Below are 25,984 nucleotides of genomic sequence, written 5' to 3'. Positions count from 1 at the left end.
GAGGATATCAGTATACGAATCAGTTTGAGTGATGCCTTTAAAAGTAGGAAGGATCACAATATGAAGATAAAGTTGGAATTGAAGAGGACAAATTGGGGCAAATATTTGTTAATAGGAAGGAGGGTTAGGGATTGAAATAACTTACCAAGGGAGATGTTAATAAATTCCCAATTTCTTTGCAGTCATTTAAGAAAAGGCTAGGAAAACAACAGAAAGGGAATCTGCCACCTGGGCGACTGCCCTAAATGCAGATCAGTAGTGATTGATTGATTGATTGATTGATTGATTGATTGATTGATTGATTGACAACGCTGCAACTGCATAGCAGCAGTTTTTGACCACCTGTTTCCAGCGTTGTTCAGTTGAGGGTGTGTGTGTGTGTGTGTGTGTGTCATGTAAGACCTGTTTGACACAGTGCGTGTGTAGTGCGTTAATTCTGAACTGTGAACAGGAACATAAACGACCAAAAGAGCAATGAACACTTTTCTTTTAATCTTGGCAAGACACCAAAAGAAAGGCATGCGATGCTGGTAAGTGTTTATGAAGATCATGCACTGTCTTCAAAGTGTGTGTATGAGTGGTTCGCCCGTTTTCAAGGAGGCCGGGTGGTTCTGACAACCCCTGTAGCGGAAGACCGGCGACCGCCGTCAGTGATGAAAACATTGAGAAGGTGAGGACATTAATCACGAACGATCGGCGATTAACTGTGCGCATGATAGCAGATGAATGGCAGATTAACCATGAATCCGTCCGATAAATCGTTACCTAGAAATTAGGGAAGAGGAAAATGTGTTCTCGTCTTGTGCCACATCACTTGACTGACAATCAGAAGCAGGCACGTTTAGAGGCTTTGCAGGATTTTGTCGAAACGGCGGATGCGACACCAAATTTCTTGAACTGTATCGTCACTGAGGATGAAACATGGTGTCTCAGGTACGACCCTGAAACGAAACGGCAAAGCATGGAATGGCGTTCTTCGGGATCCCCTCGTCGGAAAAAGGTCAGAACCGAAAAGTCACGCATCAAAATGATGCTCATCACCTTTTTCGATAGTCTAGGCGTTATCCACAAGGAATTTCTACCCGAGGGAACGACGTTGAATGTTGCACGGTACATTGAAATTTTGACCCATTTCATGAAACGTCTACGCAAGCTACGACCCCAGTACGCACCACAAGGTTCATGGTTTTTTGTCCATGACAATGCTCGCTCACACACAGCCAATATCGTCAAACATTTCATGGCCAAAAAGGGGGTGGTGCAACTTGAACATCCCCCATACTCGCCAGATCTCAATCCTCCAGACTTCTTCCTATTCCCACGACTTAAACTCGCTTTGAAAGGAAAGAGATTTGATGATATTCCTGGCATCCAACGAAACGTGACTAGGCTTTTGAACACCGTCCCAAAGGAAGCCTTCTTGCAAAGTTTCCAGGACATGTATCACCAAACTCAGCAGTGCATAGTTATGGGAGGGGACTATTTCGAAGGACAGTAAGGTCAATTTGCATCATCATATTTTTTCAACAAAATATGTAAATTTCTTAAATCACCCATATTTTCTTCAGTGCTTGACAACGCATTACAGCATTCCAAATGGGGTAACTTGGAACACAACCAGCCACACACATATGCATTTTCCTGAATTAAATCGAAACCCACAGATCACACCTACAACAACACAAAGGTATTGAAGGTTAAATGCTACATTAATACAATAAAATAAGCTTATTATATTTTAAGCCAGTTAAAATATAAAATATGGGTCATGGAGGTCAGAAGTTTAGGAAGTACTATAAAAATCTCTTTAACTGGAAGAATATATATGTCATGAGGGAAACGGAAGACCGCAAATCCTTCTGCACTTCATAGTTATTGCAGCCAAACGCAGCACATATCTTTCCACTCATATTGACAGGAGAGATAAAGGAATGACACACGCTACTATTTACTTATGTTAGCTTAATGCAAATGCATAAATAATGCCAAAAACTTCACGAACAAATACACGTGCTATGATGAGAGAATCAGTAACTCCAGGTCACTCCACTAGACAGAGCTCTAATCGCTGTCCCTCAATATCTTGCAGTGTGTTGCATATTGTCTCTACTGTATTTTATAACACCCATGGTATCTTCTGCCTGTTGGTGGGGGGTGGTACTACCACTTCTACATAGTACTGACTTTTAAATCATTTTCTTGAAAGAAAGGTACATTAGATTTTTGCCTTTTCCTAAAAGCTAGGAGGTGGGGGCCCCCTCCTTGCCCCCGGGCATGGGCGCCCTTGCTGCTGTTGCATCATGTTCAGTGATGAGTCCTGCTTCTCTATAACCTCCAATGACAATCATGTGCAGGTTTGGTGGCGTTGAGGGCAGAGGGCAGATCCTGCCCATTTTGTGGAAAGACACACAGGCATAATCTCTAGCATCATGATGTGGAGAGCCATAGGATATGCGTTCAGGTTACCTCTAATAGTGCTTCGGCAGACTTTGACGGCACAGTAATACGTCACAGACATTCTGCGTCTGCACGTCCTACCCCTTATGGACAGTGTTCTAACAAGACAATGGATGTCCACACACAGTACATGTGTCTGTGGACTGCCTAGAGCATATTGAGGTTCTCCCGTGGCCAGCAAGACCCCTGGGAACCTCTCCATCATTGATCATATGTGGGATGACATTGGAAGGGGGCTTTGTCCCAGTACCAAGCTGCGGGATCTGGAGGGACAGCTGCAACAGCTGTGAACGAACTTGCCTCAGGAGAGGATCCAAAGGCTGTTTGACACCATTCTGAACCACATAAGGGCATGCACGGCCAGGGAAGGTGCGACACCCTACTGACCTACATAAGAAAGGGCAGCTTAATGAACACTTATGAAGACCTGTACATTCATCTAGACCAACTTGTAAAGAAAAAGGATAACCTTAATGAGGCTGTAGAATATAAGAATCCATTATATTATCAAATTCTAGTATATTTGAAAATGCTTGAGAAGGATCACGAAAAAAGAATTGGAATTTCTCCACCTACAGATAGCCCTACAACTTATTCCTCCTCAGTTGAAGCTATAGGTGACAGCAAGGAAGTTCTTGACACACCTATATCCCCCGCTCCTCCACCTCCTCAGGTGCATGAGCAAGGAACAACGCATCATCAATATTACACCCGGCGCAAAACTGTGAAAGAATGACAGGAGTTACTGTTCCAAAGGAAAGCAGGCTTAATAAAATTTGACAACTAGGAATTAGTTATATTTTCATCTACATTAATAATAAGAGCTGCACTGTGATATCAGGATTTCTTCATTTCGATAATTACTTATAAATTGTATAATTTTTAATTTATAAATTGATCTTTTTTCATGAATTATTAAGAAAAGAATATTTATTAGGACAATTTCTCTATGGAATATTGTACAAGTGTTTCCTTGACGACTGCTTTCTATTGTAGAAATAATTTATATATTTTCTCTTGAGTTATTTGTTTGTTTTAATCTTGTCAATCTTATGTTAATTTTAAGGACACTTCATCTAAAGCATTACTTTGTCAATTTTATATATTTTTCATCTAAACAGTGTTATGTGGCTGAAGATGTTGATAATATACGAAACATGTACCACTTTTGACCATTAAAAGTTGCCTTAAGCAATCATTGTATCGACTAGGTGGAAAATAAATAAATACTTAATTGTGAACCCTACTGACCTGGCGCCAACATTCCACCTGTAACTGCCAATGGCCTTGTCTCTTTCCACATTGCAATCAATTCACTAAAGGCACATGGTCTTTCAGCATATGTAGTTTTATTCACTTTCAATCACTCCTTCTGGGTGCTTAACCTTTTTTGTCAGGCAGTGTAGATGGCGCACAGATAAGCTGTTGATGATGGAATGTGATTTTTTTCACATAGGTTAACAAGGAACCCTTTGGAAATGGATGCTTTATTTATAATTGTTATGTTCTTTAGTTTGCCAAACGTGATTTTGAATAAATAAATAATACCTGGAAAAGAAACAATTAAGTTTGGTAATTCTATTTTAATTAAGTTATTTATTTTTCAGGTGCAATTCTGGTACCGTACGTTTTCTTTTTCAGATAGTTTATGAATGCATCTATTCAAAATTATTTTTGGCAAACTGAAGAACCTAACAATTATACATTTTCATGTTTATTTAAAAATGTACCAATCAAAACAAAATATATTTTTCTTGATTCCATTCATTAATATGTTGGATTTGCTTTTTTCCAGGGGCTACAGGGAGATATCTGCAGATTGTTATGGTTTGCAGTATTCTCACTTCCATAGCACAATTGTCTTTTCAAATTGTGTTACTTTCCATGCAGCCTTACGGCCACTTTCTAGAAAATTGTAAGTATAATATTATTCCTCTTATACTGTCAATAAGAGTCTCTTTGACACTTGTAAATGCATTTATACTTGGTGGGTTATCCTCTGGAAAATGTCATTAAAAAAAACACCTATATCAAGAAATGTTAATTTTCAGTATCTGTTATATTGCATACCGTGATATGCGGTGACCTGATACGCTTGGATGACTTGATACGTTCCGTAGCTTCATGTTATTTTGTACTTATTTTTACTATGATTGATATCTCCTTGAAAATATTTCATATGAAGGTTGACAACCATACAGTTGGCCTATTAAATTGTTACAAGTTTTTGAAATTAAATTGTTACAAGTTTTTGAAAATATTTCACGAGGTGGCATTACAGTACATAGTTCACTAATATCATAAAGTTCTTGTTCATTTGTAGTTCAAAAACATTTGTGTAAGAATCATATTTACAGAAATTGGAAAGATTTGCGATTAACTGGTATCTCCATATATTTGTGATAATAAAAACATGCATTAGAATAAGCAGAAATGAAAGCTTGAAATATTGTAGAACAAAATTTTGGAATCATCACAAATACATTAAGGATGTGCATATCACTTAGCTATATGCTAACACATAAATTTTTGTTCATGATAGCTTGCTTCATATAGAGTGCTGTTTCATACAGTGTACCATACTGGTGTTGATCACGATGGCTAGGAATTATAAGAAAATTTCTTATGGGCGACCTTACGCCACAGGCCTCCTGGGGAAAACTTGGAAAAAGCTTTGTAGAGATCGAATATTCAAAGCTAAATATTTGTACAGCTTCTGAAGTATGAAATTGATAAAATGAACCTTTGGCACTCTCTGCATGACAGACACACTAAAGCAATAGGCATTCATACAGTTCTCTCCACTGAAGAAGAGGTAAGCTTGACAAAGAACCTGCTAACTGCAAGTGAATGGGGATTTCCATTTATGTCATGTGATATTAGACTGTTAGTGAAGGGCTACTTAGACAGGAAAGGCTATGTGGTCAAACAATTTAATGACAATATGCCTGGAAAAGACTGGGCTAAATCTTTTTGAAATGAACAAACACTGATAAGACTTGCTGAGAAATTAAACACTGCTGTGCCTCGCTGTCGCCTGCCATAATTAATGAATACTTCAATCACCTGGAAATGACACTGACAGAAGTTGAACCAGGAAGCATCATCAGCTATGATGAGATGAACCTATCAGACGATGCAGGTAGAAAGCATGTGGTAGTGAAACATGGGTGCAATCGTGCAGAGCTGGTTACGAACTCTTCTAAGGCACCTACTTCTATAATGGTGCCTTGGGAGCAGATGGAACATTGTTGCCTCCATTTGTTATCTACCATACTGTGCAACTCTGGGATTCTTGGACCAGTGGAGATCTGAAGGGAAAACTTTATGCAAATACCAAATCAGGATGGATTGATCGAAGGACTTTTGAAGAATGGTTCTGTTCACTTGCACTGCCATATCTGAAATCAAAGGCTGTACCATGAGCTATCAGAGGTGATAGCCTCTCCTTTCACTTACCAGCAACTGTCATAGAGGAATGTTCTGTGTTCTTTAGCAGTGCCAAAGTTCTGATTTTCCACCTTGTGTGCCTGTGCACAATGTATCATATACGTAAGTTGGAGTGAACTGCATTCCTTTTTACTGAGCAGTATCAGGGAAACTTATTTTTTGACTTACCCTTGTCATGCTATCTCTTTAAAAAAATCTCTGAACAAACAATGTCATATGTGAAATCATATTCAGATTTTCTATGTTAGTCACTCTTTAGACATGTGGTGGATTCACCCTTTGCCTTAATTCTGCTGGTGAATCTATCTGCCAAATGTTTGAATGTGTCTGTAAGAATAGCAAATCATCCTTTCAGAGCTAGATCAGATAGGTCATTGGGATCTGGAATGACGTCGTCATTCTAATTCATATTAAAGGGCATTTTTTGGAGTTCAGGTCAGACAAAGTCCACTTTTACTAACCATTTATCCACAGTCTTGTTTTCTGGCAAGGATTTACCTTCAGCAGCATTCAATGGTCAAAATATTTTCACACTCTCTCAATTAAGTTCATGCAATGGCACAAGCAGGATTATTTGGTTGTGCGTCAACACCTTTGACATTATATACAACCTTCGTCAATAAAGTTCGGTGAATGAAGTCGGAACGGTCAATCCGGCAATACTGGCGACACACCATGCTGCACCTGCGTAGCAGCAGGTTTTAACCACCTGCTCCCAACGTTGTTCAGTTGAGCATTGTGTGTGTGCCATGTAAGACCTGTTTGACACAGTGCGTGTTTAGTGCGTTGGTTCTGAATTGCGAGCAGAAACATGATTGACCAAAAGATCAATGTACAATTTTGTTTTAAGCTTGCCATGACACCGAAAGAAACGCATGAGTTGCTGGTACGTGATCGTGAAGATCAAGCACTGTCCTTGAAGTGTGTGTACGAGTGGTTCGCCCGTTTTCGAGGAGGCCTGGAAAGTGTTTCTGTCAACCTCCATAGCGGAAGACCGGCGACTGCCATCAGGGACGAAAGCATTGAGAAGGTGAGGACATTAAAGACGAATGATTGCCGATCAACTGTGCACATGATAGTGGATGAACTGCAGATTAACCGTGAATCCGTGCGACAAATCGTTACCCAGAAGTTAGGGAAGAGGAAAACGTGTTCTTATTTTGTGGCACATCACTTGACTGACGATCAGAAGCAGGCACGTTTAGAGGCTTCACAGGATTTTGTCGAAACGGCGGATGCGACACCAAATTTCTTGAACTGTATTGTCACTGAGGATGAAACCTGGTGTCTCAGGTACGATCCTGAAACGAAATGGCAAAGCACGGAACGGCATTTTCTGGGATCCCCTCGCCGGAAAAAGGTGAGAGCCGAAAAGTCACGCATCAAATTCGCTTTGAAAGGAAAGAGATTTGACGATATTCCTGATATCCATTGAAACGGGGCGAGGCTTTTGAACACCATCCCAAAGGAAGCCTTCTTGCAAAGTTCCCAGGACATGTATTGGTGATCTCAGCAGTGCATATTGATTGGAGGGGACTATTTCGAAGGACAGTAATGTCACTGTCATGCATTGTTTATCTATGTTGATAGTACAGGACTATTCACCAAACTTTATTGTCACAGATTGTATGTCAGGATTTGTTCTCCAGATTTTCATCATATTGTCACAATATGTGCTATGATTTGCCTCGTATGACTTCTTTTCTAGTTGTGCACTATTCAGTGACAGTGATATTGTTCGTCACTCCACTTCCTGTGGGGTGCTTAATATTCACAGGAGAAATGTTTCTTTTATGGACAGCCGGGCTGAGTGGCTCAGACAGTTAAGGCGCTGGCCTTCTAACCCCAACTTGGCAGGTTCGATCCTGGCTCAGTCCGGTGGTATTTGAAGGTGCTCAAATACGACAGCCCCGTGTCGGTAGATTTACTGGCACGTAAAAGAACTCCTGCGGGACTAAATTCCGGCACCTCGGCGTCTCCGAAGACCTTAAAAAGTAGTTAGTGGGACGTAAAGCAAATAACATTATTATTATTCTTTTATGGACAGTTGCTCAACCTTGAAATAACTGTTAATGGTCAGTGTATACTCATGATGATGGCTGGATCATTAATAATATTATGAAATTACTGCTTCACCTTTAGTCCTTTGTCCTTTTAATTGTAGAGCCTTTTTTATTAATTTTTTATTAATGAAGTTCGGTCTGTTACCAATCTCTTCACCTGATCCGGAGTTTTTTTCTTTTTTTTGGGATATTTGAAAAATGTACTGGTTTCAGTTTATCCTGAATCTTCCTCTTCTCACCTCCTGTCTTGTCCGACTTGTTGGCTGAATGGTCAGCGTACTGGCCTTCGGTTCAGAGGGTCCCGGGTTCGATTCCCGGCCAGGTCGGGGATTTTAACCTTCATTGGTTAATTCCAATGGCCGAGGGCTGGGTGTTTGTTCTGTCCCCAACATCCCTGCAACTCACACACAACACACAACACTATTCTCCACCACATTAACACTCAGTTGCCAACACATGGCAGATGCCGCCCACCCTCATTGGACGGTCTGCCTTACAAGGGCTGCACTCGGCTAGAAATAGCCATACGAAATTAAAACCTCTTGTCTAGCTTGAAAGATCTGTTTTGACTTTCTCTGTTGATCTATTGTGATGTGATAACTCAGTTATTCTAACTTTTGTCCCACAGTGATGTTTCTCATTCAGGCATTCTCTTTTATCAAAGTTTCTCACCATATTATTTTTTCTCATGGTTCTTCTCAGGCACTTCATTTCTCTAGCCATAAGTGTAGTATTACCACAGTCTAATATATACAGTCGCGAAGCTCTAATAAGAGGAAGGTTCATCCACTCGATAGCTGGTGCGACACTAGCACTTTTTTTTTTTTTGCTAGGGGCTTTACGTCGCACCGACACAGATAGGTCTTATGGCGACGATGGGATAGGAAAGGCCTAGGAGTTGGAAGGAAGCGGCCGTGGCCTTAATTAAGGTACAGCCCCAGCATTTGCCTGGTGTGAAAATGGGAAACCACGTAAAACCATTTTCAGGGCTGCCGATAGTGGGATTCGAACCTACTATCTCCCGGGTGCAAGCTCACAGCCGCGCGCCTCTACGCGCACGGCCAACTCGCCCGGTACTAGCACCTCTAGCGGCGAGGTAGAGGCAACTTGCTAGCAGACAACAGGGAACGAATTACCACTACAATCTAAAATGGTCATAACTTCTGAACCATTCATGAAAATAATGTCCTGACAAGGTTATTGTAATCCTTATGAAATAGTGGAGGAGGTCAAACAATTTATTTCGATGATGAGTTTGAGGATAATATCGAAATATTTATTTAATCTTAAGGAGTTATGTGTTTTATCACGGACTATAACATAAAATCGCTTCTAGAGGGCAACCGTTTCGAAATCGGTATATACCATCGTGGACTTTTTTTGTAGAGGTTTTTATGCTCTACATTTCGTACGCTCACACTTGGGGTCTATCGTTGACGGTTCAGGCAGCGTAAGCCAAGAAAGCAAGCGACCGGCCGACATCGAACCTGCCAAGTTGGGCTAAGAAGGCCAGCGCTCGGTCGCTTGCTTTCTTGGCTTACGCTGCCTGAACCGTCAACGATAGACCCCATGTGTAAGCGCGCGAATTGTAGAGCATAAAAACCTCTAAAAAAAAGTCGGTGATGGTATATACCTATTTCGAACCGGTTGCCCTCTAGAAGCGATTTTATATTATAATCCGCAGTAAAAAATAATTCCTGAAGATTAAATAAATATTTGATATTATCCTCGAACTCCTCATCAAAATAAATTGTTTGACCTCCTCCACTATTTCATAAGGATTACAATAACCTTGTCAGTACATTATTTGCATGAATGGTTCAGAAATGAATGACCATTTTAGACTGTAGTGGTAATTCGTTCCCTGTTGTCTGCTAGCAAGTTGCCTCTACCTCGCCGCTTGGAGTGCTGTAGTCGCATCGGATGAAAAATATCATCAGAGCTTCACGACTGTATATATTAGACTGTGGTATTACACAACTTTTGGGTGAATATTCAGTCCATGTTTGATGGTTTTAACTACCACATTTTTTTCAGTACTTCATAGTCATTAACCTCAACTATAAATAGTAGTCCATCCTGCCATGATGTTGTGTTTAGCTTGCATATTTCCACATCACTATCACATCACCAGCAGTCATCTTTATTTCTCTAGCGGTCTCCAAATATCCAATCTTCTGTTCAGATTGAAGCTTTCACGGCATATAATTGCAGATAAGCTTTTGGGCTTTTGCCATGTCAAGAAAACAAGGTGAAATTCTTTACGTTTCACAGAGAATTTAACTCCATGTCTTCAGGAAAAATCTCTACTCTTTCCGAGGAAGACTTCTCCAATAAAAGGTTTGAATTTAAGAATGTTTTACTATTGGTCTGCAGTAAGTGCTACTCCCATTCTCTGTGATATGTAAAGAATTTCACCTTGTTTCCTTGACACTTAAAAAGCCCAAAAGCTTGGTCATCATGTCTTAAGTATTCAGTCTGTTTAAAGTGATGCAAGTGCGATAAACAGATATAACTTGAAAACAATATTCTCTCACCCATGGGTAAATAATACAAGTATCGTGCTCGTATTATTATTATTATTATTATTATTATTATTATTATTATTATTATTATTATTATTATTATTATTATTATTATTATTATTATTATTGCTCTATGAAGTGTTACATCCAGTTAGTATTTGTATTATTATTATTATTATTATTATTATTATTATTATTATTATTATTATTATTATTATTATTATAAATTTGCATTGCTTGTGTGGTTATGTCATGAAACATGTGTTGTACATAAATACACTGAGCGGCACAAAAATGCAACACTTCAATTTCTTTCAAAATCTGAAATTTATTCTATTTTATGACACTAATCCACTATCTTATGATGGAATATTATGGTACGGTCCCATCTAACGGTCTAACAATGAAACGAAAAGATGATTGTAAACAAATTGAACAAATTAAGCGAGATGCACATTTCAAGGAAATTTTGAGTAAGCACATAAAGGTAATGCACTCTGTTTTAATGTTACACACTTTCACTTCACAGACCTCGGAGACTATCTCGGGGACCTCTGTTCACATCTTCAAAAGCGTGTATTGCCACCTCTTGCAGCAATGACGGCATTCAACCTTTCAGGCATGCTCCTGATTAATGCAGTAATGTTCAGTTGAGGAATCATCTCCCATTCTTCCAGGAGGGCGTTCCGTAGGTCCTGTAGGGTCTCTGGATAGCGCTGACAGACTCTTCTCCCCAGCTGGTTCCAAACATGCTCAATGGGATTCAAATCTGGGCTTCAAGCAGGCCAAACCATAGCATGAATCTCTGTTTCATCCAAGAACTGTTGCACAATTCTCGCAACATGTGGGCATGCATTGTCGTGCATTAGTGTAAAACCATCACCAATAAACGGAGCGAAAGGCATAACATGCTCCAGAAGGATTTCCTCCACGTACCGATGTGCGGTAAGGCCCCCATGCTCCATGAAGACTAAATCCGTTCTTGCAGCTGTATTGATTCCTGCCCACACCATCACAGAACCACCATGAAAAGGTGTCTTGGATGAGAATGTGCAAGGGGAATACCTTTCCCCTGGCCTTGTCCAGACCCTCTCTCTTCCGTCAGGTGATCGGAGGCCAAATCACGACTCGTCGGTGAACAACACTTGATCCCATTGTTGTACTGTCCAGCCAAGATGTTCCCTTGCGAAACGCAGTCGAGCTGTGCGATGCTCTCTGGTGAGTTCCGGTCCTGTAGCAGGTCTTCTGGGCTGAAGATTGACTTCTTCAAGTCTTCTTTGAATGATTCTCTCACCAACATTGACCCCTCGAACTTGGTGGAGTCGATTTCGTGCTTCAGTAGCGGTGGTGTGACGGTTGCGGAGAACTTGAAGTTGTAAAAAGCGGTCATCTTTCTCCGATGTTGCTCTTCTCGGGCCTGATCCTGGTCTCCTTGCAAAGCCTCCAGTTTCCCTGTACCTTCGTGCGGTTCTGGAAATTGTAGAAGGTGTAGTACTTAACACTTCTGCAACGTAATCCATGCTGTGACCATCTTTCACCAAAGCAACAGCTTTTGCAGCTTGTTCAGGGCTTAACGGCATGTTTACTCCAGAAAGCTGATTAAGAGAATCACATAAAGATCCTACAAACACGTGTGATTGAAAGGGGAACAATTAAAGGCACAACAATAAGCGCTACAAGAGCGGGAAAACATTATTGGCTCACATCCAGCGATGTGTTTTCCAGGTTGCACAGGAAGAAACAATTGAGGCTAGTGCAATAAACAATCAACACTTCATTGCTTTCTCGCAAAGCAACGCCAACGTCTGAAAACAATGGTTGAAGTGCTTCACTTCGATTAAATAGATAATTACACATAATTTATTGGGTGTTGCGTTTTTTGTGCTGTTCAGTGTGTGTGTGTGTATATATATAAGTTCAATTAATGTAAGAACCTGTATATAATTCATTCTTACTTGTATTTATAATTTGTAATCCATGATAGTGAAACATACTGTAACTTCCAGAATGGTAATAGGCACTAGAAAACAATGGAGAATATTCTGTACATTATTGGCGCAATCTATGTATTGAGCACTCTAGAATTTTCGAGAAGATATTTCTTGTAACGTATCTTTCTGGAAGCCTGGCCAGGACATACATAGGGAGACGATCTTGAATGATAAGAGAGTTATTGGTTGGAGAGTTATTGTTCACTAGGGTTATGGCGTAGCAAGAATATACTTGTGAACTCGGTGACATGCAATGGTTGCAGTCTCCATATTGAAGTGACAGTCAGTTGTTTTTTTAAATGGTGGCTTGTTATGTGAGTGTTTTGTTTGTGACAGCAGTGACCAGGAAATGGTCTGAGGAACGTAAGATTGAATTTAGCCGGAAAATGAAGGACTACTGGGCCATCAGGAAAGCTCGAGGTACCAACAAGAAAACAGCTGCCAAACCAGCCGCTAAGAACACCAATTGTGGCAAACAACGACGATGACTTCAAGAAACAGCTAAAACACAAGCACCGTGGTCCATAGATGGCCCTAACGAATTAAAAAAAAATAATTGTTCCAACTGACAGCATCTCGTGTGCGTCTTCGTGGATACGTTAAAAGTTGGAGAGTTTTCCTGATTTCTCTATCCTTTTGTTACTTATTATTTCTTTCAGTCTCCTTATAGAGAATTCCATAGAACAGAAAGTGAATTAAATCAATCCACTGTCTAAATGTCTTTGAAAATGCATTTCATTTACCTTTTCCTTCTTATGGACTGTTATTTTGGAATAAGAAATTTTACCACTTAACAATGTTGTTATTTCTTTTTATATTTACAGGTAACTTTTTAGAAAAAGTTCTTCGTCACATAGGTTTAATACGATTAGATGGCATATCAGGGAAAGATGGAATTCGTGCCTTGGCACCAGAAGCTCTCATGCTAGTGGCTTCAATTGTAGTGTACGTAGTGAGCAACAAGTTGGTTGTTGAAAGGCGGACTAGCCATGTCTCTACCCTTAGTGTCCCGTCCACGACTGCTATCTTACCAACTGCAGTGCCCACAACGAATAAAAGGCGCTACACTTTTCTTGTGTCATGGGGTGAGTTAGTGAAATTTAATTTATTATATGCATTAGTGTTTATTCTTCTGTATACCATTTCTCCATAATCCTCTTCAGTTAATTTTCAATAGTCTATATTTTCTTTCTGTTAGAAATTTTTTCATGTAGCATTCAAAATCAGCCTATTGGTCACTTCAGTTACCAATTTTGTTCTATCTCCATGAAATGTTAATAGGTGCTTTTTATTCTAGGAAAGTATTTTCAGCTCAGTGCATTTGATAGATTATTATTCCTTTTAAGAACAACAGTTGTTTAAAGTTTAAGATATTACTGGTTTGAAAAATTAAGCTCGAGGGGGTGAAACACTCCAATTTGTTACTTGCATTGTTTATTTGTCACTATTTATGCCTTTACTTCATTTTGTTAGTAAGGTATGTACTGCATAGCAACATCAGATAAGACAATGAGGGGTGTCAGTCTGGTTTCTTTTGTTTACTGCATGCCTATCCGAATTTCTTATAGTTAGTGGTTAACATGCAGTAAACATGAGTTGTTATTGTTTAAAATGAATATTCTTTTTATGCAGTTCCTTTTTATTTCATTAAGAATTTCATTAATTGTGGTATGAACTTCCTAGGACTTTCTTTCATATTCTGTCAAATCAATCTCTGTTAATGTGGATAACTTGAGTTCTATTCATACATTCTTATGTATGTTATTACTGGAATAAACATTTCTCAATACAGATTTTTTCTTCAAGGAAAATATATCGTTCTCCTGTCTCTGTGCCTTGCGGGAGTGATGCGACCATCCATACCTGGTAGTGTGTACTTCATAGCATTCCTTGGTGGTATGACATGGTGGGCCTGCTATAAAGACTTAGGGCAAGCATTTGCAGTTGTCATTTATTGTGTCATGGTTATAGTGGCATTGCATATCATATCATTATTTGGCATCCAATTACAGTGGATACAAGAACTAGTGACAGAAGACTGCAATTATTGCAGGTGAGTATAAAACCTCTATACTATACTTAAATTGTGTATATAACTGATCATCTCTGAGTGGCTACAGTCCTGGTTGGATGGTTTTTGTATATATCAGGTTTATAATACGGTAGGTTCTGTGTTTTGTCTTTTGTTAGATATTTCATTGACATTTTAGTCTGAAACAGGGTTCACTCAGCCAGCTGAGTTATCCGTTTTGAAAAGAAACTAATTTAGCCTCAGAAACAGAAAACAATAATTGTGGTGAAATCCCTCATAATGATCACAAGCAGGGTCTTATTTAGGTATTGTTACCCCCCCCCCACCAGGAAGTAAATAAATAATAAATAAATAAATAAATAAATAAATAAATAAATAAATAAATAAAAATTATGCACTCTCTGATTAATGGTACAGCATGCCATTGGAATCAAAACCTACTAGGTAAATTGATTCCAGTATTTGCTATTAACATATATTAGATAAACCCTATTTCTAATACAATGTATATAATGTCCAAGGAGTACTATTGACCTGTAAAGATCACCATCGTAGCACAAGTGGAGAAAGAGTGTCAGTTACAGAGGTTGAAAGAAGGGCAGTATAGAGGAAGGTACAGTACTGTCCAATCCTACCAAATGGACAACTCAACCAGAGCTTTTGCAACAAGCACTCAAGCACTGTACAGCAAAATAAGGGAGGGTTCTGTAGATGGAAGTCCCAATTTTTTCTCACAGCTGGTCACAGATTTGGCTAATACTGTGCAATGAAAGTCTGACCTCAGGACTTGTTTCATTTCAGCCTCGTATGACCAAACCCATGTCTGGTCCAGCATAATGATATAGCGCAGAAAAATCTCTCCTTCACAGTCATAACATGCAAAGCAGGTGTGAGCAGCAATGAATCACTGTCATTTCTACATTTCAATCAGAATCAATCAATCAATACTGATCTGCATTTAGGGCAGTCGCCCAGGTGGCAGATTCCCTATCTGTGCAGAGCTCATTGATTTTTTTTTTAAACATAGCATTTCTCCAAAATGTGTAACACAGTTGTGTGTACCAATTCTGTCTCACAGGCTCAGTCCATAAAATTCATCACTTTGTTATTTGACACCCTACAAGTTCACGTTAAGTGAACCTTATTGAGCTTTCATTTCAAAGTACATTTCATATTTGTCAATTATAATAGTAAGATCTTAAATGTCTGTTCTGATGTTTGATGTATACTTTTTCAGTAAGAACCTTCAGTACTCTCCAAAGTGTAGAAAACTTGTAACCCTTTCCAAAGTTTCCTGTAGAGAATAAACCTACAAATCTGAATCCCTGATCCACCCCAGGATCCAAAGTGTAAGGAAATCGAGATACGATGCATTAAATGTCATAATGCTTGTATCTCTATCACTGAAGCAGGGGCAGTTAATTGCATATGAACTGGAATATTTGAACTGAATCAAGTAAGCAGAACTCAAAATTTAAGGACACCAGGAAAGAAAGTTTGTATTAAAAAAGAATCCTGATTCCTTCACCTCACTGAAGAACTGAAGGAACTGTTGCTCTTTCACTCCTAAGGGGAGTAGACAAAATGAGAATCTGAATAACAAACAGCTGTCCACTGTCACATTCATTGATTTACTGTCATAGCACTGTTCGCACGTTTATGCTATGAAAGAACTCTGGTGTGTAAACTGTAGTAGTGCTGGTTCGAACATCGCAGACTGTGGGCTGCTGATGACGCCTGAGTTGGTCAGGTGACTGTGGCTAACAGTATATATAGGAGTCACGACGTGGCTGGGAGAAGCAGAATGCCTCTCTGAGGCAGTCCAGGCAGGCTTGCTCTGTTCAAGGATTCACTAACACCGCAATCCGGAAACAGCGACTCGTTGTTTAATAAGGTGACAGACAAGTGGACTGATTTGCAGCCATACGGAATTTCACTCCAAGACTTAGTGCCTTCAAGCTCTGACTTCTGAAGTATTTGTAGGATTATTGTCCGCAGGACTATATGTAAATTGGCTTTATTTGCTGTTTATTCAATGTTGGTGATACCGCGTCAGCTGATAGTTATTCTAGACTATAAAAGTTATGGTAAATTGCAGTTCACCAAAAAATCTAGAAAACAAGTACCTTAATCATTGGACATTGAAATGGATAATCTTAGGTTCTTCTGTTAACATTGTGTCAGTGAAAATAACCTTATATGGATTTCAGTATGAAGACTCTTATATTTTATGTTAATTTCTCCATTAGAAGGAATGTGATGTATTTGTACTTTAATTGAAAATCAATTAATAAACGTGTTGTATTGGAACTCTAATATACAACATAAACTACTTCTAAAATCATACTAGTTCATGAAAACATTTTTTTTCTAGGTTACTGTGTGATACATCATCTCATAAGGCCCATGTGCCGGTATACCTTAGTATAAATGTTTGGCTTAAGACATGCCATTGATATATGAATTGAATAAAATTGAGGCAAAGAAGTACGGTATTCATGGATACATGGAAATTTGACTTTTAGCCCATAACTATAATAAATGAAACCTTTCAACAATTACAATTTATTTTTGACATGTTTGAATGTAAGGTACATATACTGGGACATGTGCCATCTCACCATGGTTTAATTTTTGGGTACTTATGTTTGAATTTATTCATACTATAATTAGGTACATGCATGTATCCTTAATTTAAAACATATTTTTTTGTTAAAGTATTGACATAGATGTTCATACAATTGCTATTTTAATCTATTTTTAAGCATTTTACTTCCAGATACTTAGGTTTGACACCATTAGCAGTGACGAACTGCACAGATCCTCGTAATATAACGTACGTAGAGGCAGAGTGGGCATCGTATATTAATCCCATTGTTCTCTTATGGCTTTACTTCATCCTTTGTCTTGAAGGACGACTTCTCATAAGACCACGTGTAAGTTATACCATACTGTTGATGAATAAAGTGTGCATGTTTTGATTTTGAAATTGATCTGCTAGTTTGGTTTGGCTAATATATTTGAGCATTAACCTATCAGAAGGATGAGGGGCTATTTTATATACACATATAGGGGGGAGGGGGGTCAACTAATGCTGGTATTGAATTGAATGGGTAAATAAGTTCATTCTGTCCGTACAATCGCTAATGTTCGACTGATGAAGCTGCACACCCGATATACACCCGAGGCAGAGAAGTGGCCAAGATCACCACAGCCAAGGGTACAACAATATTGTCAGCTGTTAATTCAGTTTTATAACTGTGATATTATATGCATCTATTACACTCCAACTGGTTTAGTGTTTGTCAACTTGGAAAGTTTAAAGGGACATTTTGGGCTCTGTACACTCTTCTACTATTGCAGGGGAAAAACTGCTGTGCAAACCCACAGGAAGAGTTTTGTTGTTTATGGTGAAGCTGCTGTAACTGATTGGACATGCTGGAAGTGATATTTGAGATTTCAATCTGGAAATTTTGCTTTGAAAGGTAAATCTCATTCCCAGAGACTGATGAGTACTGACTGAGGACTTTACTGAAAAACAATCCAGGAATAATAAGTGAAGGAATAAGCTCAAGAACTGAATATATCATCCCATAGTTAGAGCCCTGCACGGATGCCCACCAAGTTAGTCTTGGAGGATGCAAACTGTATGGCACTGCGGATAATTTTGCCGATAATTTTGAAATAATGACGTGTATTGATTTTCACTCAGGTATACCCTTATTTTTGCTTGGTGTTAGGTGACCATTGACAATGATATGGGAGAATGGTGATATATAAAGAACCTTGAGACCATAAAGCCATAAATCTGACCTAAGCCTAACTGGCTCCTGCCCACAGTTAATGGAAGGAAGGAAAGGTCAGTATGTCGGTAGATGTCGCAAGAGAAAATCCCTCATAAGCCTGTGACTGAACGGGTTCAGGTGCCGGATATCAGGCGTTTTGTATGTTAACAGATCTACCCATTTCAGTACCTTGGATGTAATATATTGTAGTTAAATATTTACGGTATCCGCGGATAATGATTTGCGAACGCGGATAATATTTTGTATATCTGTGCAGGGCTTTACCCATAGTGCGAGGAACCATGTTTGATCGTGTTGAAACCTGTGCTGCTGTATGTTGGCTCATTCCTAGAAAACCAGAACGGAAGTTCCATGTCGCAGAAACAACGATGCTGTGATGGTCACTAGGTCATACCAGACTTGACCACACAATAAACAAAGAAATTAGAGAAAAAATTGGTGTGATCCATACTGGACAAAATTTGAGAAAATTGCCTATGATGGTACAACCATGTAATCCGGAGCATTGAAAATTCTGCTGTTAAAACTGCACTCAAAATCTCTCCTCCAGTATACCGACAAAAGAGGACAGTGAAAGAAACGATGGATGAGTGTTATCAAAGAAAATATGATCAGAGTGGGAATGGCAGCTGACAACGCTGAACACAGTGTGAAGTGTCACGTCTTGCAGTACAGCAGATTCTGCTATGCAGGACAAACACTAAGACAAAGAAGAATGAGAAGAACCATCTGAAGACTCTTACCAGTAGTTACATTCTTCACTGTGATATTTGGATACCACATAAACTGAGCGAACAGAATTTGGGTCAGCATGTATCTGTCTACCGTTCTTTGTGCAGACTCAATCAACATAATTCTTTCCAGAAACAGGTGGTGACTAGTGGCAAGAAGTGGATTGCTTGTGATGTCATAGTGAAAGATAATGTGTGGGGGGGAGGAAAAAAAAAAAAAAAAAAAAAAAGGTGAATCTCTACTAACAGATCTTAAATCAGATTCTTGTAATGTCACAGTTATGCAAAGGATGAACAGCTGACTATGTTCTTGTACCCTTGGTTGTGGTGATCTCAACAAATTCTCTGTCATGGCTGTGTAAGGGGAGTGTGTATTCCTCAGCCGAATATTCATGTCTGCACAGAACAAATTTATTTTCCCACTCAGTATATCAGCTGCTTTTAACTAAATTTGTTTTCTTTTTCAGAAACCATAACTTTCAGTGTTGCTTAATTTGCCAACCCACTAATCTGAACATTTATCATGTGCTGGTTGATTGAAAAACCCAAGCTTTTGTTCTCTCTTTCATTAATCTCTAGCTCTCTTTCACTTACCATTAATGTACACAATCCTCTAAACAAACATACACCAAAGACAGGATACAAGGAATGAGGATGAGAATAAACACAAAATTAATGATAAGTAATGTATACAGGGTGTATCCATGATGATGTTACAAACTTTCAGGGATGATGGAAGACTGCAAATGGATCAATTTGAGATAAGGAACCATAGTCCGGAAACATTCCCCGAATCAAAATAATCCAAGTTGTTTAATATCTGTCCGTTCTTAATACCAATATAAATGGTCCTTTATTGGACATTATAAATTTTCCAGCTAACTCATTCCTGGTTGCCAGCGTTTTGCCCCAGTGTGCTAAGTTGGGTTCATCAGTTGGTAAACAGCACACCCACCAAGATGCATGGCTAGTGCATACCGTGGAGGCCACTGCATAGGCTACTGGGGCAAAACGCTGGCAACCAGGAATGAGTTAGTTGGAAAATTTATAATGTTCAGTAAAGGACCATTTATACTGGTATTATAAATTTACTCATTCGGGACAAATATCTCAGGTTTCCTATGGGAATCAACATCTATATCGTCCATTCTTAACAGACGCTGGGGTGTCGGAATTTCGTCCTGCAGTCATTCTTTAATGTGCCAGAAGCCAACGACATGGGCTTGTCGCCTTTAAATACCCTTAAAAGCCACTGACCTCCGTTGGGTTTGAACCCGTTAACTGAGGATTAGTAGACCAACGTCTTATCTACTACACCATTGCAGCTGGCAGTCAAAAGTTAAAGCAAAAATCGGTCTGATACCTCCGACTGTACTGAACACCACATGTGCTAAGAGTATAATAGGGGAGACAATCCCGATGAGCAGAAGAGGCTAGGATACTAACTCAAACATTCCAATTCAGATGGTGTACTGTGTACTGATGTGATTGGTATGCAATGTCTGTATTGGAGGCTTCAGTCTGTGTTTATGGGTTGAAGTGGTACTTTGATCAGCCCTATCCAAATGGATGGACGGACGGGCAGACGGACATTAAGCAGCTTGGATTATTAATACCTTTAGACTAAACGGTTCCGGACTGCGGTTCCTTATCTCAAATTGATCCATTTGCCATCCTCCATCACAGATACACCCTGTATAGAAATATAGGAACAAGAAAAGGAACATATAATAAGATGAACTCAATAACGGGTAAATGTGGGGAGCTGAATTAATAAAAAGAAGAGATAGGGCAAACATGAAAATACTGAAGTTCAAGGACAATCTGCATATCTTCGTACACTGGTTCTCTCTTCATCATTTCCAGTTCTTCTACGTCCATATTTTCACAGACTTTGACAAGCTTGTTTTTGAGACATAAGAACTTTCCAGTCTGTCAAACCCACAAAATTTCAGTATAAAATTATAACACTGTAACATACTTGTAAAAAATATACACTATTATACAAAGTATGACATGTTTCGTTCTGCAAGAACATCCTCAGGTTCTATCAAATCACTTAAATCATGCACATGTATGTACAGTATTTTTTATGTTGCGTAGACTTGTCAGTTATTGAGAATTAGGTGATAATATGAACAAGTATTAACAAATAATGATGATTTTATAAGAAGTCAACCATCACCGTATTAATACAATGAAACATTTTTGTACTTATCTGGATTGCTGAAGCTTAATTCTATGTCTCTAAACACTATTTCATGACTGGAGTCAAGGAAAGGCTAGTGGAAGGTTTTGGGCAAAGCACGTTGTTCCGCGGAGAGGGGAGGGGAAGCAGGGGAGGGGCGAGTGGAACGTTGTGGATCTTTCCTATTGGATAGGGGAGAGCACGTCAGTCTTTCACCATGTTATAATCAGCATACTGTACCGTGGAGAGGGGATGGGGAAGTAGGGGCGGAACGATGCGTGTGTTGTGAAACTTCCCTTCATCTACTGGAGAGGGGAAGAGGAGGGAAAGAAGGTCATTAATTTTCTTCACGTTAAAATGTATTTTATGTATTATGGATAAATGCAAGTTAATGATTTTGGGTTAAATAAAGTGCGGAATTGAAATAGAGAGTATTTATTAGACGTTATTTTTATGATATACCATACTCTAAAGGCCATTAAGCGTTAATTTAAAGAGTAAGTATTGACCAAATGTTATGTAAGTAGAGTAGTAAGTAGATTCTTTAAATGTGTATGGTCATTTAGGTTGGTTTCATTAGCTTTTTTTACAGGCATGTTTATTGTGTTATAATTTTATATTGAAATTTTGACTTTACAAATCAATAGAAATTTTGTGTGTTTGACAGACTGGAGAGTTTTTATGTCTCATTTAACTAAGTCAACATTGGAAAGTATGGCTTCCCTCTTGGGAAAAAAAAAAAAAAAAAAAAACCCCAGCTTGTTTTTGCTTTCCAGCTTCATCAGAAGGGTGGGTATCAAGGTATCAATATTTAATGAGGGGCTACCTACACAGACAAAGACAAACATGAATAGGATTTTTTATGTTTCTTCCCTTTTCCTCTCTTTAACCAGCTTTCTTATTACCGTACACGTTTTTCATAACAAATGAAGATCTGCCAAGATGGCCTCTCAATGAGGCTGATAAAGCTGAGAAGCACGAACAAGCTTATCGGGGACTGGAAGAATTGGGATTGATGAGGAGAGGCCACTCTAATAGAAGGTGACAGTATTTGAAGAGATAATATGGAGACAGTCCTTGGCCTTTTTGTATTTTCATGTTCGTTTTTGTTTTCTCATTATTCCTTTTCATTACCTTATCTTTCTGTACCAGGGGTTTCCAAATGGTGGTCCGCAGAGCCATATTTTATGGACCGCAAGACCGTTTTCACAAATAATGTGAATAAAATTTACAAAAAAAATATTACATAGTTTGTTCAAAAATGTTTAAATTTTTATACTCCTTATAGACCCAAGTCATAATTAATTCATTCTTTAATATTATTTCCTCTTTTTATAAGTATTCACTTCATCTGAGTAGATTGATTTAAAAAAATTTTAAATTCAAGTTTCATTCTTTTATGCTATTGTTAAATAGTGTTTTAAGCAGTTAAAATGATCAAACCTTAATTTCCATTAAACTAAGCATATTATTTCATGCTGGCACTTCTATACTATTTGCAGAATTTTACGAAAATTGGCCTATTTTTCAAGTGCGGTCCGCCATCATGCCTCAGGTTTCCAATGTGACCCTTGATCAAGTCCTTACAAATTGGAAATTGTAACGTATAATAATAATAATAATAATAATAATAATAATAATAATAATAATAATAATAATAATAATAATAATAATAATAGATTTGGAGTCCATAAAATAAATATGGATTGTCAGTTGTTTCACTAGGTAGAAGATTATTAGCAGATTTATTTGTACTGCACATTAACATTTCTGACTTTGCAATCTTTGATAGTTAAAACTTGAGTAGCATAGATGAAAAGTTGGTTAGTTGCGTGTGTATTGTTCATAATTTCCTGTGTTTTCATTGGTATATCATGTGGGTCAAAAACGACTCGCTGGGCAGTTCCCTGATAATTATCACTTACTTATATTTTTATTGAAGGGTGATATTACACTTAAACATAAGCATAGCATTTGCTAATATATTTGCTTTTCATAGGAGAGCCAAACAACTAAGGGTACAGACGTTCTAAATGAGCTTGAAGTAGCAGATTCCTCAGACACCCTGGAGTCTGAAATCTATAGTTCTTTATGGTAGGCAGAAAGGGAAGGAGGGGTCAACAGATGCAGATTCTGGTGATGAAGACTGTGCAGATCTCACAGATTGAATTGTTCCTAGCTTCACATTGGAGCAGAGTTAGCATTGAATAATCCTCTCAAATTCAGTGACCCTTCAGTTTTAGTGTCAGAATGTGAACAAGCTAACGGTGTTACTTCCTCTTTCTGATCGTGGTTTTGCAATTTTCCATGAGTGTATTTGAACATTAGTGTTGGCTGTGTGATTTAGTTCTGTGTTCTGCAAACAAAAATTGTTATGAAAGGCAACAATAGCCATTATTGATGTGAAAGTGCTCATTTTATAATTATATCAAATTTATGTTCATAAAAAATAAAATGTTGCCGGGTAAAATTTTAGTCAAGTCTCGCAATCTCATTCCCAAAGAAGAACTTGGCAGGTTGTTAACAACCCATGTGTTTATACAGAACATAAAAAAATTAAACTATTTTATTTCACATTTCCATGAATAGCAGTCCATTTTGAAGATATTTGTGTGCTGATCTTCAGTCTGTGAATTCATAATTTGGGTGTAAGTGGGTTAATATTTATGAAGTATTTATAGGGGGAGGTAGAACATAAAATGAAGTTTCATCATGAGAATTTATTTTACTGAGATCCAGAAAGTGAAGAAAGGAGTAGTGGGTGAAGACTTTAAAACAAGTTAGTAGCTTTGAAAGAAATTCATCATTCCTACACAGAGAACACTGTAGAATATGAATATTGTGTCATGGCATGTAGTCAAATGATACTGCACTGAGTAATTGTGTGCAAAGGTAGGTTAGGTCAAGAAACAAAACAAATTCCGTGTACAGAAACACATGGTGGCGGAGTTTAGAAAAGAAAAAAATGCAATTTACTCGGTAATGAGTCACCAGTACCATGTGCTCCTTATATCAAAATACTTGGCCAACATCCCTGAAGAACCTCTGCAAGTTTCTTGGTAGAGTTCACTTCCACTCTGTATACTCGTCCGTAAGTAATAAGTATTAAAAAAAAAAAATATTTTATTGTATCTTTTTGTAATCTCTTTAGAGGTGATGCTGGTCTTTGCTAACACCTTTCCAACTAATGCTTTGCTGACTTTCCAGGCTAAACAGTGTGAGTACTTAAATGCAGATGGTCGTACTAAACCATTATCTCGCCAATTATCGTTACGTCTATCTCAGAGAAGGCTTGCACGTAATCCAACTAACAGGTGGAGGTCTGCCACTAGGAAAGTACGAGTATGTAAGCCTGTAGCGAGACCAAATACTTGCATGGTACAGGATAAATTAGTTAATCTTGTAATCTTGTAGATGTGCTTATTGGCTGACACTGTAAATAATTGCAATTTCATTGGTGTATCTATTTTTATTTAGCTTTTTATTTTTTTATTTTTAGATGTGACCTATGGAAAACTGTTCTAGTCAGTTTGCAGGCTTTTATATTTTAAACTTGATGTTGGCTTGTTCCTTCTTGAGATGAGTGGTGGCATTTTTAGATTATTGTTTTTTCCTCATATGTTTTTATTTTATTCTGGACTGCTGGTCATAAGATACTTAAGTATTTCAGATTTTTATTTCTTTGAATATGTGAAGTCCTCTTTAATGAGCCATTACATTTTTCTGTTTCCCATTCATCTTTATGTGCCTGCTAAAAATGAAGCTTTATAAATAAGATACTTGGAGTGAGAATAATCTAGAGAACCAAAGAGCATGAAAATCACTTAATTATACTTTATTTGGACATTATTAAATATAGGATATCTTATTTCATTGAAATTGTTATTAAAATGTCTTGATTTTTATGGACTCGCACTAATAAATTATCATGCTGTTATTTATGTCTGAGAACACCATCCTTGTAAACTGTGTAATAAGTCTTAAGGTATGGTGAAAACTTTAATGTAGTATGTGCTTTGTAATTAACTTTTTCTTTACCTGAAAAAATGTCCTCAAATACACAGGTTCTAAGTTTCTTAAAATAGCTCTGAAATCAATAGAATATTATTTTCAGGACTTGGCTTGTTATGTTACTCTGAGATCTTTTTTGTAGTGGGAAATGTTTAGATTTTATAATCTACTGTTAAACTGCATCCGGCTTGCTGGAGCGAAGAAATGATGATGTTGATGATGATGATGAATCTCCTAGATCACCATACCTGACAAAGGGTTTGTATCGTGAGCAAATGAACAAGAGTTTTGGTTTGTTAGGTAATATTTTTTAAGAAATAATTATACTCATGTGTTATTAGCACCATCAGATAGAGCAGTCAAAACTGTCCAGAATGTGTTAAGACCTGAATCTCATAAAATTGCAAGATAAGTAGTATTAGAACTAGGCCGTCGATATTCAGAACAGTATTGAAATCCCAGAATATGAAATGCGTTATATACATGTATCATCTAAAAGTTATAATGAAAAAATATTTATGTACTCTAGATTTCCTGATAAGTTTGATTCCTTTCCTCGGCTGTGTCCTGTCAAGTTTTATGCTGGATAACAATGTGTACAGTAGAAATTATAATCTGCCTTTCTTGATCCTCAAGAACTTATGGATTGGTGATTTTATGTCATAGATAAGTTTAAATATTTATTTGCTAGCTCAGAACAAACTTATTTTTAAATTATTCAAAGTTGGGT

The 25,984-nt window shown here is 38.0% G+C and overlaps 1 protein-coding gene across 9 annotated transcripts in view; it reads left to right on the top strand.

Annotated features, from left to right (window-relative positions):
• The window catches only part of Piezo (piezo type mechanosensitive ion channel component), a 555,272-nt gene that overhangs the window by 269,786 nt on the left and 259,502 nt on the right, over window positions 1-25,984 (top strand). For all 9 annotated transcript variants that reach the window (XM_067145104.2, XM_067145105.2, XM_067145110.2 and 6 more), the window contains exons 4-7: window positions 4,253-4,372; window positions 13,311-13,571; window positions 14,293-14,539; window positions 17,298-17,454. In XM_067145104.2, the coding sequence (XP_067001205.2) occupies window positions 4,253-4,372; window positions 13,311-13,571; window positions 14,293-14,539; window positions 17,298-17,454 (785 nt within the window). The remainder of the gene's footprint in view (window positions 1-4,252; window positions 4,373-13,310; window positions 13,572-14,292; window positions 14,540-17,297; window positions 17,455-25,984) is intronic.

Source organism: Anabrus simplex, chromosome 4, assembly GCF_040414725.1.
Source record: "Anabrus simplex isolate iqAnaSimp1 chromosome 4, ASM4041472v1, whole genome shotgun sequence".
NCBI classification, from domain to species: domain Eukaryota; kingdom Metazoa; phylum Arthropoda; class Insecta; order Orthoptera; family Tettigoniidae; genus Anabrus; species Anabrus simplex.
The sequence above is the reverse complement of the archived record's forward strand: the minus strand, read 5'-3'. Positions and strand labels throughout refer to the sequence as shown.